The sequence below is a fragment of the Spinacia oleracea genome, chromosome 2, assembly GCF_020520425.1.
Source record: "Spinacia oleracea cultivar Varoflay chromosome 2, BTI_SOV_V1, whole genome shotgun sequence".
Classification (NCBI taxonomy): Eukaryota; Viridiplantae; Streptophyta; class Magnoliopsida; order Caryophyllales; family Amaranthaceae; genus Spinacia; species Spinacia oleracea.
This window is the reverse complement of record NC_079488.1, coordinates 1,134,922-1,152,519: the sequence shown is the minus strand read 5'-3', so window position 1 is coordinate 1,152,519 and position 17,598 is coordinate 1,134,922. Positions and strand designations below refer to the sequence as shown.

At 43.0% G+C, this 17,598-nt stretch overlaps 2 protein-coding genes across 2 annotated transcripts; one reads left to right on the top strand and one right to left on the bottom strand.

Annotated features, from left to right (window-relative positions):
- Positions 1-1,493: 1,493 nt before the first annotated feature.
- On the bottom strand, positions 1,494-6,128 carry LOC110777566 (protein FAR1-RELATED SEQUENCE 5-like). The gene is made up of 6 exons (XM_021982167.2): positions 5,913-6,128; positions 5,199-5,344; positions 4,195-4,256; positions 3,972-4,085; positions 2,017-3,121; positions 1,494-1,818 (listed from the first exon to the last, which is right to left on the bottom strand). The coding sequence occupies exons 1-6, from the start codon at positions 6,126-6,128 to the stop codon at positions 1,494-1,496; spliced, it is 1,968 nt and encodes a 655-aa protein (XP_021837859.2).
- LOC110777567 (uncharacterized) lies at positions 6,127-10,640 on the top strand. Its single transcript, XM_056835335.1, has 3 exons — positions 6,127-6,536; positions 6,675-9,942; positions 10,038-10,640. The coding sequence occupies exons 1-3, from the start codon at positions 6,127-6,129 to the stop codon at positions 10,638-10,640; spliced, it is 4,281 nt and encodes a 1,426-aa protein (XP_056691313.1).
- The last annotated feature ends 6,958 nt before the right edge of the window (positions 10,641-17,598 follow it).

The following is a 17,598-nucleotide window of genomic DNA, read 5'->3' as shown; positions in this document are numbered from 1 at the left end:
TCCGGAATTATTTTCCGATTCCGATAATATTTCCGATTCTGACAATATTTCCGTTTCCGGCAATATTTCCGATTCTGGCAATATTTCCATTTCCGATAATATTTTCCGATACGTACCATGTTTCCGTTTCCGGCAACATCTACGACTTGGATAATATTTATTTTTCCGATACGATCCATATTTCCGTTTCCGGTAATATCATCGTTTCCGGAGTATTCATTTCTTGCCTGTGACGATCTCAGCTCCCACTGAAACCAAGATCCGTCGATTCCGAATATTCATAGATGGAGTATTTAATGCCATTAAATACTTGATCCGTTTACGTACTATTTGTGTGACCCTACGGGTTCAGTCAAGAGTAAGCTGTGGATTAATATCATTAATTCCACTTGAACTGAAGCGGCCTCTAGCTAGGCATTCAGCTCACTTGATCTCACTGAATTATTAACTTGTTAATTAATACTGAACCGCATTTATTAGACTTATCATAGAATGCATACTTGGACCAAGGGCATTATTTCCTTCAGCATCAACCTGAAAAATTAATAGTGATCATTTATCAGATAATAATGTTAATATATTTATAACTAAATGATCAAACTTTGCAAGGATAACAACCTGAAATAGTGAAGGATCTAGTACAACTAGATCAGATGAGTCATTAAGAGAATTAGAGAAAATCACAGGAGCACCAACTTCATCCAACTCCTGCAAAAACCAAGCAAAAAAAAAACAAAAAAAAGAATGTTCTATTAGTTATGTGCAAATGATCAATTTATAAAACATATATGTTCAATATTAATAAATATTTACCATGACTGCAGATTGAGCCTTAAACCTTGTTGCATCTGTAAATATTGCTTTTCTCTTCCTCCAATTCCCTTTAGCTTTATTGTAGATTTTCTCAACTGTACTCTTCAATCTGTCATTCCTCTCACATTTTTTCCTTAAATTCTGTGGGTTTTTTACTAAGGGCACAAAGATATCTTCACCCTCTTTAGGATCAGAAAAATCAATTGTACCCCTAATACTCTCCACTTTTTCTTTTAAAAGACCAAAGGCAGAATCAACCTCAGCCCTAGCTTGAAGAGAATCTTGACTAGACATAACAAGCTTAACAAAATTCCTAAGGGTTTGTGCCCTCCAAACAGAAGCCGCAACTATATTGGACTTTTCACCATCATCTTCAACCAAATGACTGCACATAGCCGCTTTTGTCCACCTCTTCAATATATAGAGATTGGGAATCTCTGGGACACAATGCACATGATAAACACGAAGCACATGAGAACATAAAAAACCCATTTCAGTAAAATACTGACAAGTACAATCCACTGCAAAAGTCTCTTGGTTAAACTGAACTTCATGTTTAATCAAGTCTTTTTTAGGCCTCCACACATAATAACTTTTCTCTGTAGCCGTGTTTCCACGTTTTTCTTCTTGAGAACATGCCATACCTTTAAGAAATTGTTCTTCAAACAAAACATATGCTTCTATAGTGTAATCTTTCTCGCATGAAGAAGAATTCCGCAATTTGCAGCTGCAACTTCTGGTCTACCTTTCCAATTTCTGTAGTCATGACCATTCTCTTTGCTCCTCCACTCAGAAATAACATCCAAAAAAACATGATAAAAATCACATAAGCCTTGTGTCTTATCAAGTCGATGGAAAACTGAATTGTTGGTAGTTTCACAACACTGTGATGATAACACACCACTAGACCAATAGTTCTTAGAATAAGCAGGACACCACATCTCTCTGATTGTATATAAATTCTTCAACCATGGATTTTCAACGCATTTATAGTGAGTCAACATTCTGAAAAACAAAATGTTCAATATAAAAATCAAATTTGTTCATCAGAATATACCTATTTGTTCAGAGTCAGAAAAAGCATATAACTTGGTAATAACATGAAATAATAAAATGTTCATTTCTTTATAAGTAAATACTCATAAGATTACAAGTACATATTATTTATTAATTTGAAGTAAATAAATAATACAAATTAATTACCTTGGCCAATGATATTCAAATCCAGCAGCAGTTTCACAATACTTCAGAAGATAATTGAATATGTTAGAAAAACCATCTAAAGCTCTATACTGCCCAATATGCTTCTTTGAATTCTCCCCAATATGCCACGTACATAATCTATGTCTAGTATCTGGAAAAACATTCTTTATCCCAGCAGCAATTGATGGAGCTTGGTCTGTCATAATGGTTATTGGAGGATTTTCACCCATTGATGTAAGGAAAGTTTGAAAAAGCCAATTAAAAGATTCTGTTTTTTCATTGATAACAAAACCCATTCCAAACATAACATTATTAGCATGATGGTTCATACCAACAAAAGGAGCACAAATCATATCATATTTATTGGTCCTATAAGTAGTATCAAAAACCAATAAATCCCCAAAATAATCATAATCTCTCTTCATCCTACCATCACGCCAAAAGAAACTTAAAAGTCCATCTTCTTCACTAAGCTCAAAGTCATAATAAAAACCTTCTTCACTGGAATTTCTCTGAGCAAAATACTTGATTAACTTATGACAGTCATGACCTTCAAGTTTATTAGCTTTTGCACGTGATAAAGCATTATAAGCATCACTAGCTGTAAAACCAACCATAGGAGATCCGCCTACTTCTTTCCTCAAAACCCTCAAGGTATCAGACACTTTAACACCACTAGATTTTAAAGTAGACATAAAGTAAAGAGCCTCCTTACTAACCTTCCTTTGTGATCTTATCAAATGCCTCTTATTTAGAGGAACCATAGCATGATTATGAATCATATTATGATTCACAACGGTCCACACACCATCCTTACCAATAGAAAACTGAACAAAAGCAGTACACCCAGTACGTGTATCCAATCTAGCATAAGACCTTGTTCTCTTCCTTTTTTCATCTTTAACCCCTTCGCAGCTACACAATAACCGTTTCATAGTATAAAGTTCACTGTTTTGACGTTTCCGACCTTTCCCAACCCTAATACCAAAACCTTTACTAAAAGCATATTCATTATACAAATCATAAGCTTCGTCTTCATTTTTAGCTTCCTTCATCATTAACATAGATTCTGACCCTTCAACAAAAAGACTTACTTCCTTATTCACTGCGAATGGAAGAAATGTTCAATGTTAAATTAGTGATTGTCCAATGTTAATATTGTGAATGATCAATTTCAATAATAGCTAACATTTTGAAATTTTAAATGTTCAATATCCTTAAATAAAATGTTCAATATTAAAATAATAATGTTAAAAATATTAAAATAGAATGTCCATGTTTAAATAGATGTTGTTCAATGTACTTAAGTAAAATGTTCATTACGAACATAGGTATTATTAAAAATATTAAATAAAATGTTCATTGTAAAATAGATAATGATCAATAAATCTTAATAGAAAGTTCAATATAATACAATAGAATGTTCATTATCTAAATAAAAAAGACACAATACATTTCAATGCAATGTTCATTACTAATATACGTAACATTCAAAGTCATTAAATAAAATGTTCATTATTATTGTAGACAATATTCAATTTCCTTGAACTGAATATTCATAATTTGTTAAGAATGTCATAACTAAACAATGAACAATTTTTTCTTTTAGGACAGAACAATTCAAAAATTCATAACATAATATGTATTTTATCAAAATATATAATGTTCATAAGATCTGAGCTAAAAATTCATTAACATTATATACATTGATAATAAATAAAATTATGAATAAAAATCGAACAAAAAACTAACGTACAATTGCAAAAAAATAAGAAATTCTGCAGAAAACCAAAACAAAGATACAAATCAAAATCGAAATATCCAGCGAAAACACGAAAAATAACAAAATTCTAAACACATTTTATCCAAAATCAAAATATAAAATCGAACACAATCAAAACCAAAAACATTGAAATCAAAACAAATAAATAAAAATAATAAAAATGTAAACTTACATTCTGACATCAATGTACTTAAAATTCCAGAATTAGATTCGAAAAGAGCTTCAGAATTATCCATAACTGCGAGCTCCATCGAAACAGAGGAGAGAGAAAAAATCGAAATAAACCCTAAGAACAAAAATTGCGCAACTTGAAGAAGAAGTAACAAAAAAAAGAAAGTTAGGAAACTTAGGAAACTTAGGAAAAAGATGCTGAACGACGTCGTTTTCGGGGGTACAGCCAGCGCTGGCTGTACCCGCATCACACGACGTCGTTTGGTTAGGGGTACAGCCAGCTTGGCTGTACCCGAGGGCAGCCAAAAAATTGCGATAACAACATTGTGACAGAAATATAATCAAGGAAAATCAATTTCTAACAAAAATCTTGACCCAACCCTTTATTATTGAGTTGGATTCGGATTGGGTTGGTGGGTTGGGTCAATTTTTACCAGCTCTAGTTATGATCAGAGCACCGGTTTATCATTAATCATTTAATCTAATCATCTACTTCGTATAAAGCAAAGCTTTGCAATCTTATTAAGCATATATTCTTCTGAAACAATAAAATAAAGATTATAGTACATGACGTCGTTGTTGTTATCAACTGGAGTACTACTGTACAGATCACACATTATGACATTAATACATGCATTATAGTAAGTGGGTTTCCTAATGTTCAAATTAACCATATATATTACGTGTACTGCCAAACTCCGAGCTCAATCTTTATTCTTTGCGGATACACTTCCAAATCACCCAATGTTTGGGCCCATATACATGGTCAGCCCAACTCAGTACAAAAAGACGAAAATGCCCTTAAGTCTTGGAAATCAAGGAGGACAGCTGTTCATTAGACGTAGACATAATTACATAATTACCCCGGTGTAATCATATAAATACTCTACTGTAATCATTAAAAAAGGCAATCTGATCATTACCTAAAAAAGCAAAAAAGTCACTCTCTCTCTCTAGTTCTTCTCACTTAACGACAACTTATCTAATTTTAATACGAAGGTTCCTCGGATACATTTAGGGACTATCTAAAAAACGGTAACACAGGTGGTCGAATATAAGGAAATCACGGTCAAATACGTCATCGGTTAAGTTGATTCCCGAGTTATTACATTCACAGTTTCTCCGGCAGAAACAGTTTGGCGCCGTCTGTGGGGATCGCTTAACAAAAAGCCATGGTGAACACCAGACGTGGTCGACGACCGTCACCCATTCGACATCCCTCACCTACCCAGTCACCCTCTCAAGGAAGGTCCTCGGCCTCCAGACATGTGGACGATCAGTCGCGTCATGGTCCAGTGCTGTCTTCTCGACACGATCACGTGCTCGAGTCGATCCATGCCAGCGACCCGCGACCTCATGGAGAAGTCGAAGGACCTTTGCCCGTCACACAGGAAGACCTAAGGAGACTGGCGGAATAGTTCAACGACACCTTGGAACGCAGCCTCAGGGCCGCCGTGTTGAACCTCCGGGATGGTAATGAAGGCCCATCTCGACCTAGAGGGCAACCAAGGTCGTCGGAGGAGGTCCTAGCCCAGCGGGAGACAAGATCACGCCTCCGGCCCCCCAGAAGCACACTCTCTACGAGAGGCCCTCCTCGGTCCGAAAGACACCATGAACTACTACTGAATCTTCCTCGACACACAGGGGAACATCGGACATCGAGAAGCCTCCCCCCGCCACCCCAGAGGCACGGCCGAGGCGATGCTCGAAATGTGATTGTCCAACGAAGACTAAGGAGAGGTGAGCTCGACGCCCGCGAAATCATCAACTCTCGAAGAACCGAGGGGAGACAGGGAGATGCCGAGGGGATTTCTGCTCGCTCTCAACATGAGAGTTCGAGAAGACCCCTTGATCATCCTCGACACTCCCTCACCCCAGTGGAAACTCCGAGATCTCGGCACGGATCCTCTCGAGAACGAGATCAAGAAGAAAATTCAATTACATCTGGAAGAGGGGCTGATAGACACACCCAAACGGAGAGAGAACCTCCTCGGACTGGGAGACGAGAACCAACCCCCCCTCGGGACGAGGTGTAGCTCGGCAACCTCAGCTTCCTAAATCCTTTTAGCAGACAGATCATCGAAGCACCGACCCCGAACAAAGTCAAGGTGCCTTCCATCGACCCATATGATGGCACCTCTGATCCGAACGACCACATGGATGCCTACAAGGCCCGAATGACTGTCCAAACAGGAGATGAAGCGGCATGGTGCAGGTTTTTCCCGGCCACTCTCAAAGGGATGGCCCTCTCATGGTTCTCTGGGCTATCGGCTGGTGTCATCACAAGATTCTCAGTGCTCGAAGCTCTATTTAAGTCGCAGTTCATTGCCGGACAAGTATACAAGAAAACCAGCATGCATCTCATGTCCGTCCGACAACAACCCAACGAAAGCCTCAAGGAACACATTAAGAGATTCAATGACGAGTCCTTGAACATACCGAACTTGCAAGATTCCGTTGCCTTCACCGCACTCATGACCGGGCTAAAGGCAGGAAGCCGATTTCGTTGGGTCTTGGCCGACGAGCAAATATCTACCCTGCCCCAAGCAATGGTCCGGGCACAGAGGTACATCCAGTCCGTGGAAATATGCAATCCGTCGGCCGAAACTGACCTTAAGAGGAAAAAAGAGGTCGTTGGACGAGAAAAATAAAAGAAGCCCAAAGAGACTGATAACGGAAACGACCCTCGGTACAACAGTAACAGGAGGGAGATATACCTTGACATCAAGGAAAAGTCATTGCTGCCAAGTCCAACCCCGATCAGGACCCCCGCGTCCAAAAGAGACAAGAGCCTCTGGTGTGAGTTCCACAAAGAGTGCGGACACACTACCAAGGATTGTCGAGAATTGAAAAGGGCCTTGGACAGACTGGCCGACGAGGGAAAGTTGAACAAATATTTGAAGGGCTCCTCCTCTGACAAGAAGGAAGATAACAAGGGATCAGATGTCCATAGTGATCACACCGAGGGATATGTTGGGGTGATAGCAGGGAGTCTCGCATCTGGTGGCCTAACCGGCAACGCCAGAAAAAGACACTTACACGCACTAACCCATCAGATCCTCGATGTCGAAGCACCTTCATCGAACCTCAAATGTCCCACAATAACATTCCAAGAGGACCCCTCTCGGATTATCCGTGGTCCACATGATGATCCCCTGGTTGTTGAGATTAAGGTAGCCAACCGAACAGTTAAAAGAGTGTTGATTGATAGTGGAAGCTCGGCGGACATCCTAACCCTTGAATTCCTCGAGAGGCTACGTTACAAGAAAAGTGACCTCGTCGACATCAGCCAACCTCTCGTAGGGTTCGGTGGTCAATCAGTATACCCCGTCGGCATGATCAAGCTCCCCGTCCGTATCGGAGAAAAAGGAAAAGGAAGAAACCTTCTCATAGATTTCATGGTCGTCGACACACCCTTGCCTTACAACATAATAGCGGGGAGGCCTCTGCTAAACAAAATCAAGGCTGCCATCTCAACCTACCAACTCCTCCTCCAATATGAAACGGACAGCGGGGTAGTCGGGAAACTCTATGGAGATCAGTGGTATGCTCGGCAATGTTACAACAACAGTTTCAAGAAGGAGAAAAATTCAATCCCTAACACAGAACCCCCTATGAAGAAGACATGTGTAGAGGAAAAAGAGTCTCTGGCTGACGATCTAGGTGTATTCCTTAGTGAAGATCCAAAATATTATGCCCGCCCTAGACCAGCCGAGGAAGATGAGGAGATAGTACTTGACAAAGATCCACTTCATACTGTCCGGGTTGGAAAGAACCTAGGTGAAGAATTGCGAGGCAAAATCATTGCTATTTTGCGAGAATACAGGGATGTGTTTGCTTTCTCAGTCACGGAAATGCCAGGCATCGACCGACAAACTATGGTGCACGAACTGAACATCAAAGAAGGTCATCGACCAATCAAACAGAAGTTGCGACATCAAGGCCAAGAGCGCAACCAGGCTGCTGCTGAGGAAATCCACAAATTGTTGAAGGCAGGGTTCATCCGGGAGTGTCAATACTCAGAGTGGCTCTCTAATGTGGTCTTGGTAAAGAAGCCAAACGGAACCTGGCGAATGTGCGTCGACTTCACATATCTAAATAAAGCTTGCCCCAAAGATGAGTATCCTCTGCCAAAAATTGACAGGCTCGTCGACTCGACGGCTGGACACGGCCTGTTCAGCTTCATGGATGCCAATGTAGGCTATCATCAGATTCCCATGTCCGAAAAAGACCAAGCCCACACTGCCTTCATCACCAACCAAGGAGTATATTGCTACAAAGTGATGCCCTTCGGGCTAAAAAATGCAGGGGCAACTTACCAGAGGCTAGTTAACAAAATCTTTGGAGAACAGATTGGGAGGAACATCGAAGTGTATGTCGACGACATGATCGTCAAGAGAAAACTTCCTAAAGAGCACTCTTCCGACCTCGAAGAAACACTCAAGACCCTACGTCTACACAACATGAAGCTCAATCCAAAGACATGCGTGTTTGGAGTCAAAGGTGGGAAATGCCTCGGATTCCTTGTGGACGAAAGGAGAATCGAAGCAAATCCTGACAAAATACAGGCGCTCCTCGACATGAAATCCCCCCGGTCAGTCAAGGAAGTCCAAAGACTCACTGGATGCATAGCAACCCTAGGCAGGTTCTTGTCCCGATCAGCTGATAAAAGTCTTGCTTTCTTCAAAGTACTGAATGGAAAAGGGTTTAATTGGAATGCCGAAGCCGAGGCCGCTTTCCAACAACTGAAGGAACATCTCTCGACCATTCCCAAGTTAGTCTCGCCGTTGGCAGGAGAAACTTTATACCTTTACTTGGGCATCACTGAGTACGCAATTAGCGCGGTCCTTGTCGCCGAAAGAGAGAAACAGCAACACCCAATATACTTCATCAGCCACGCATTCCGAGGAGCAAGAGCCAAGTATCCACTCATTGAGAAAATGGTATATGCTCTAGTGATGGCCAGTCGAAAACTCAAACCATACTTCCAGGCACATCCAATCAAGGTCCTGACAAGCCAACCTCTGAGAAAGGTGATTGAGAGTCGAAACCATTCAAATCGCATGACCGAATGGGCAAACCAGCTCTCGGATTTTGGCCTGGAATACGAGCCGAGGAGGGCTATCAAGGCACAAGCCCTCGCCGACTTCATCGTCGAATGCATTAATCGGCCACCCGAAAAAGATACGGCAAGCCAAAAGTCGTGGGAACTTTATGTTGACGGGTCGGCCACGAGGACAGGGTGTGGAGCAGGCATATTGATCAAAACGCCCAACGGTGATCGGCTCGAATATGCGGTTAAGTTCTCATTCTTAGCCTCCAATAATGAATCAGAATATGAGGCACTTATTCTCGGAATTCAAATGTGTCAGGCCGCGGGAGCCATCTCTGTGCATGCCAAGTCAGACTCACAACTCATCGCCGGACAAATTCAAGGAGATTTCGAGGCTAAGGAAGACAGCATGAAAATGTACCTTACAAAGGCAAGGAAAGTCATCGACCAACTGCATGATTTCACCATCCAACATATTCCCCGATCAGAAAACCAACAAGCCGATGCCCTTTCAAGGCTAGCAAGTTCCGCAGAGGGGATGGAGCCTAGGACGATCATTTGGGAGGTGCTCCAAGAGCCTAACATAAATGTCGAGGCACTCATGAGCCTAGACAGAGGTCCAGATTGGATGGAGAAAATCATAAAGTTCAAAAGAGATAATGTGCTCCCTGACAGTGAAAAAGAGGCGGCATCGATTAAGAAACAAGCAGATTGGTTCCTCTGGCACGACGAGACTCTCTACAAGATTTCATACACCCACCCCTTGCTCAAATGTGTTACCCCAGAGGAAGGAAATTACATACTCCGGGAAATACATCAAGGGGCGTGCGGGAGCCACCAAGGGGCAAGAACCATTGCAGGAAAAGCACTCCGGTCGGGCTTCTATTGGCCAACTTTAAGGAAGGATGCAACAGACTTGGTAAAAAGATGTGGTCGATGTCAGGAGTTCGCTAATCTCACTCGGATGCCAGCCAATGACCTAACAACCGTTCAAGCTGTTCTACCCTTCGACAGGTGGGGGATGACATCCTCGGCCCATTCCCAGTAGCCTCCGGTCAGAGAAAATTCTTAATTGTGGCTGTCGACTACTTCACTAAATGGATCGAGGCAGAACCTCTGGCAAAGATAAGTGACAAGCAAGTGCAACAATTCATCTGGAGGAATATCATCACAAGATTTGGAGTCCCTCGGACACTCATATCAGACAATGGTCGACAGTTTGACAGTAAAGCCACCAAGGGATACTGTGATCGCTTCGGCATACAAACTCGATTCACGTCGGTTTCAAGGCCCCAAAGCAACGGCCAGGCAGAATCTGCTAACAAGATTATCTTGAATGGACTCAAGACTATGATCGAGGGATCTAGTGGTTCTTGGGTCGATGACCTACCTGGTGTCTTATGGTCGGCTCGAACCACTGTCAAAGAATCTACTGGGCAAACTCCTTTCTCACTTGTCTATGGAAGTGACGCCGTCCTTCCCGTCGAAGTTGGCATTCCCTCACCCCGAGTCACTTACTATGATTACGAGAAAAATGAAGCCGAAAAAAGGGTTAATCTCGACTTGCTCCCCGAAACAAGAGGAAACACTCTGCTCAAGTCCATTGCCTATAAGTAGAAGATTGCTCGGTACTTCAACAAAAGAGTTCGTCCTCGGCCATTGCACGAAGGAGATTGGGTACTGAGGAAAATTGAGGCAACCGGCCGAAGAAGCACCCTCGGAAAAATGGGACCTAACTGGGAGGGTCCTTACAAGATCGCAAAAGTTATCCGACCTGGCACCTACAACCTCGTCGATACCAAGGGCAAGCAACTCCCTCGACCATGGAATGCCGACAACCTTAAGAAATTCTACATCTAAAGTGTCCGGTATGTATTTAAGTATCAATGATGTAATAGGGGCATAATAGGGGCACTGTCGCCAAATGATAAGTAATTTCATCATTGTAATAAATAAAGTGTAAGGGTATGATTGAATGAAACGAAATAAAGTTTTGAGCCAAAATCAATTGTAAGTACTTAGACTTAGTTTCTTAACTAAGTTCCTCTACGAAGGATCAAATTTAGTTCAATATTAATGTTCCTCTACGAAAGATCAAATCTTCAAAGATTACATCATACTAAGTACGAAAAGAAAGCTACAAAAGCAACATAAGAAGATAACAACCATCCGCCTAAGGGTCGACGACATCAACATGGCTACCAGCATCATCATCACCACTGCTGCTCGAATCAGAACCCGAAGTACTAGCAGAATCAGAGCCAGACGAATCACCCTCGCCTCCCCCAACCTTGTCCTGAGCAACTAGCTGAGCCCTGAGATCCTCCCGCTCCTTGGCCAAAATAGAATCATACCTTCCCTGTATCTCATCCCAACCGATGCTAGGCGCAAACTCAGCCAAAGCAAGCTGAACTCGACGCAATGTATCTGAAGTAACAACAGAAGTCGCCTCAAGGCCTATCTCAAAATTATAAGCTTCACCCTCCTCGGAATTCTTCCACTCTTCGACGATCTTCTCCTTTAGACGGTTCTGCGAACTCAAAAGATCACCAATCCTAGCATCGGAGGTATTAAGCCGACCCTTGACAACCTCTAACTCAGCTTTCACATCCTTCAACATCCGGTTAACGGAATCACGCTGGCTCGTGAGAATCGTCGAATCTTCCTTAGCTTTGGCAAGATCAACCCTGGCCTGTTGGAGCTCCCCCTCGTCATTCTTAATGCTTCTCTTAGCACGGTCTAACTCAGACTAACCTCCGAAAAGTGCATCTTCTCTTTCTCATGGAGCTTCCCGATCTCATCCCTCAACTTCTCTACCTCATCCGAAGCTCCATTGTAGCATCGGCGTGTGTAAGCTGTCATCCGGATGGAAAACTGAAAAATAAAGCCTAGTTAGAAAGAGAGAAGAAAATCATAAAACACAAAACAGAAATAAAGAGGAAACTATATCAAGAGACTCACCTCGGCCCAACTCTCATGGAGGGCGTCGATCTCATGCTTTCCAAGAGGAGGACAAATGAGCATCATCGGCAGGAGTATATAACTCATCCATCGCCTTGCTCACGCGCCGATTCTTCAGATTGGCGGGAAGCTCTGCAAAAGGCCTCAAACTCCCATCGTCGGTCGAAAGACACATCAACGACCCCCGAGCCAAAGGAGCCTCCTCGGCGAGATACTCAGAAGACAGTTCATGACCATCCTCGGACAATGGGGCATGGTGCCTCTCCTCTTCGCCAGGACAAACACAGAGAGGGGCAGGAACCACCCTCTTGGCGGCTTTGGTTCCCTTGGAACCCGAAGCAGCAGTCGTCGACACGGCGCGAGAAACCTTCCTCGGCGCAGGTCCAGTCACGGCAACGGTCGGAACCGGATCAGTAGGCGCCCTCTTCCTCTTCAGTTTTTTGGGATCCTGTCCAAGGAAGAATTAGCACGAAAGCGAAGAATAATGCTTATTCATCAGAAAGTAAAACCCAACATACCTTCGGAGGTTCAGGAGCCTTCATTGATCCAGCGGCCAGGTCCTTCCTTATCTGTGCAGCAAGGAGAGCGCTAGCACTAATCCTCCCTGCCATTTCCTCGTCCAACTTCAACCGGGCAATATCTGTAAACCAACAAGCAATCAACAAAATTCACAAGGGAGAATAAAAAGTTAGGAAAGCGAAGTAAAGATCCCTCGGCGCCTACCCTTAGGATAAGCCGGACTCAAACCAAATGATGACAAGAAGTGCTCGTCACTCAACTCCCGTGAACTCGGCAACCAAAATGGGGCAACCATGAATCGCTGACCCTTTACCCACTTCTCCACTTTCTGGAGATATATAGCAACTGCCGCCTCCTTTACTGTCATCTTCGGCACTTTTCGATTGAGAGAAAAGTTCGGACCCTCGAACCCGGGAACCAACGGGATATCCCATTCTCCACCATAATACACGAAAACAAACTCATGACGGAACCCCCTATGATTTGAAGGGACGGTGTCAATGACCTTAAAACCTCCTCGACATTGAAATGACCACCAACCGGGACCATACTCGTAAGCTGATACTTCCACCAACTTCATCACCGATCGCCACAACGTCAAAGTGCATCGAACCCTCAAAAGATCACAAATGGCCAACACCGAATTTATAGAAGCCCATGAATTGGGCATCAACTGGCAAATGGACAAGTTATAGGCACTAAGCAATTCAACAATAAAGGGATGTAAGGGAAATCGAAGACCTAGCTGAAGACCCGACTTATACACGGCCGTACAACCCGGAGACGGAGTCAAGATAGTGTGTAACACCCCCGGCCTATACAAAATATACTCACCCTTGAGCGAATATTTCTTATTCAGGTGATCGACATGTCCTTTCAAGGTTTTCCTCCACTTAGGCTTGAGATAAAAATTAGCCGGACCCCCGGCCGGATCAGGCGCAGGATAATCATCGAAACTAGAAGACGTTTGTTCCTCTCCCTCGGACATTATTTGGACGGAACCACTGTTCAAATAAATATCTAAGTAACTATTGTGTACAGGTGGAAAGGCAATTGAAACCTCCCACGGATAAGGACAATGTTCCTCCTCCCCCGCTGAAATCGACTCATCTGATGAAGTGGGAAGGGGTATGGCATCGGGTATCGCCGAGGGATCTAAGCATGATGATACAACATTGACTACTACAACCCCCTCCACTCTTATTTCCCGAGACAAGTCAAATTTCTCGGGGGAGGTAGGTGGGGTGATCGGCTCGGACCGAATACCTCGTTAATTCATAGTACAACGGTATTCGGCCTGAGAAACAACCCCTATTCATAGAAAAATAAAACTACACTTAAAGAGGAACACAACGACATACCTCTTGAAGCGTGCCTCCGTTGACCAAAAGAACAAAAGAGCCACGAACAAAAAGAGCGTCGCCGAGCACCCCCTTAATGATACTTCGCCAACAACTCTTGTCACCGGAAAAATTAGAAGACCGTCAACCTTTCAAGTGGGACGTCGACGTTCAGTCGCCCAACCAAAACCGAGGTACTCCACCTTGCGCGTTTGTAGCGGACGACGAAGGGGAAACGGTTCGTGGACGAAGTGGAACTGGGGCGACGACGAAGTGGGAAAAGGTCGTCGGATTGTTGTACCCACCAAACACTCAGCGGACCGTCGAACAGTTCCTCGGCCGTGCGTGCCTACAGCCGGATGTTTACCCCCACGGCACTATTGGAGTTTTGGGGACACTTTGTTGAGGAATAATAAAGTAGTGAGTGAAAAAGAGCATGTCACCCCCCTTTTTTATACTAAAACCGCAAAAATTAGGTCAAACAAGAAGGAAGGGGGCGGCGGCTGCTGGGAGGAAGGGCCAAAGTGAAGAAAAGCCCAATGTAAAGCCCAATACGCTCCCTACTCAAAACCGCGAGCCGCATATCGGTCGACGGTACGTCACGTACCCACGGACAGTTAATTCATCGACACATATGTTATCCCTTCATGTTTGGGCCTACCCCGAGATTGGCAGGGCTCATTAGCCCTCTTCGGGGTCCTAAACTCAAGAAGGGAACCACTTAAAACTAAATTAAGTGCATAAAGACCTTCTACAAAGGTGTACTTGAGCATATCGTTCAAAGTATTTAAAAGACCTTCATCCAAAGGCACCCTTCTCCCATCGAGGTCGGACTTTACCACACGCCTCAGACCTAGCTCATAAGGCTCATCAATCCCTCGACCAAATCGAGGTATCTGCAGTAACATTCAAAAGGGGATATAACGATCTCCCCGACCAAGGCAACAACCACGCCGAAGGAGAAGCTCCTCGACAAGACACGACCTAGTAGCAGGCCCCCCCCTCAACAAGTTCCTCGACCAAACCCATCTAGCACCCGAAATTGTGTGAGGTTCCTCGACCAAAGAACCCTTCGTTAATGCATGAGATCGCAACAAGTCCCTCGACCAAGGACCTTTGGGGCTTAAGTCCGACGAAAGCTTGGAGGCAAGTCAGTTCCTCGACCGAAAGTTACGTGGGATTACATCAAACCTATCAACTAAGGCCCAATAGGTTCCTCAACCAAACAAACACCCGAGGATATCATGGAGAGCATGCTCCTCAACCAAACGGCATCGAACAAGAATTTAGGGGGGTTCCTCGACAAACGGAAGAGTCTTTCGGTCGAGTTAAATGAGAAACAAGAGGGTGGCGCTCCTCGACGCTTGGCAACGACCATGTCGAAGGGTGCGTTCCTCGACAAAGTGCAGCCCAACATCATGCCCTCCCTCGGAACGCTCCTCGACCGAGCCCATCCAGCCCCCAAAATAATGTGAGGTTCGGGCGAGCATACAAGGGAGTTCCTCGACAAATGGAAGCTCCTCGACCGAACCAGTGCCACATGAGCATAAAGAAAGTCCCTCGACAGGGCGCGGTTCGGGGGTAGCCATATGAATGATGCGTCCCTCGACCAAACCCCATTAACGCCCAAAACACGGGAGGTTCCTCGACGTCCTGCAAGCGTCAAAACCTTTGGGGCTTAGGTCCAACGAAAGCTCGGAGGCAAGTAAGTTCCTCGACCAAATGAAAGGCTCGAAACATGAGGCCCTTGACCGAGCACTATTATGTGAACCCAGGATGCTCCTCGACAACGCAACGTGAGGTCCACCCACAGAAGAGCCGCTCCTCGACCGGGTTCATTGAGTTCCTCGACCAAACAAACTAAGAATGACGATAAACAATGACTGATATTGAACTCCGCTCAACATACGACACGCCGATGATGCCATCTCCTACGTCAAGCGTGGGGCTAATTGTTTGGGCCCATATACATGGTCAGCCCAACTCAGTAAAAAAAGACGAAAATGCCCTTAAGTCTTGGGAATCAAGGAGGACAGCTGTTCATTAGAAGTAGACATAATTACATAATTACCCCCGTGTAATCATATAAATACTCTACTGTAATCATTAAAAAAGGCAATCTGATCATTACCTAAAAAAGCAAAAAAGTCACTCTCTCTCTCTCTAGTTCTTCTCACTTAACGACAACTTATCTAATTTTAATACGAAGGTTCCTCGGATACATTTAGGGACTATCTAAAAAACGGTAACACAGGTGGTCGAATATAAGGAAATCACGGTCAAATACGTCATCGGTTAAGTTGATTCCCGAGTTATTACATTCACAGTTTCTCCGGCAGAAACACCCAAATCGCTATCGACTCACTTTTGGCGACTCAGTTGTATGCTTAGGTGTGCAGTGTGCTTATGTATCAGCAAGTGTACTAGTGTATAAGGTGGCTTCAACAATATAGGGAAAATTTGCCAAATACAACCTCATAAAGTTCTCTATTTATCAATTACAACCTTAAATTTGTAATTTTGTCAATTACAACCTTAAACTTATACATCCATTTTAAATTACAACTTGAACTTATTTTCCGGAAAAAATCGTTGAAAAATGATGTCATAATGTTATTAAAAAAAATTACATAATTTCTATAAAAAAAATTAAATCGATAAACAAGAATTAAAACAAAAAAATAAATAATTGATTTTTTTTTATATAGATATTATGTACTTCGTAAGTTTTTTTAATAACGTTATGACATCATCTTCCGATGATTTTTGCCGGAAAATGATTTCGGGTTGTAATTTCAAATAGATGTAAAAGTTTAAGGTTATAATTGACAAAATTAGAAATTTGAAGTTGTAATTGGCAAATAGTAAACTTTATTAGGTTGTATTTGGCAAATTTGCCAGTATTGATTACTATTTTCTGGCTTATATTGTTTTGTGCTTAGAATGACTTGTGGAGTACCAAGTAATTAATTGATAATAAAACTCGGTTTAGTAGTTTGTTAATAGTCGAGTATCATTTGATGTGTTAGCTAGTACTCCTTTCGTATTTATTTAAGAGATACACTTGGTCGGGCACGCGTATTAAGAAAAAGAATTGAATGAAACAAAGTAATAAAACTAGTGGGGTTGAGTAGATATTTTAATAAGAAAAATAAGTGGGGACCATATCAATATTTTAGGGAGTGGGGGGTGGGGGTGGGGTGTAGATATATTATTTAATTAGATGGTGGGGTTGATAAGTTACTAAAAATAACAAGTGTATCTCTTAAATAAATACGGCTGGAAAAATCAAGTGTATCTCTTAAATAAATACAGAGGGAGTATGTTATTGTTTGTGAACTACAGTATGAATAGTCTGGACAAAACGCTCACCGAGCTTCATGGTATGCTGAAGACCGCTGAAAAGACGCTCAAAAGTGATAAGCAAGATGTGCTTATGGTGCGTGGGAGCAAGTTCAAGAAATCTGGAAAGAAGAGGAATGCTAAGTAAGGTGGCAACAAGGCCAGCCCAACTAAGCAAATTGGCGCCAAGTCTGTAAAGAGGAAGGTCAGTCAACCCACTTCTGAATCCGAATGCTTCTATTGCAAGAAGAAGGGGCATTGGAAGAGAGATTGCTTGAAGCTAAAGGAAGATCAGAAGAACGGAACAGTCGTTCCATCTTCAGGTATTTTCGTTATAGACTGTACACTTGTTAATTCAACTTCTTGGGTATTAGATACAGGTTGTGGCTCACACTTATGTTCCAATTCTCAGG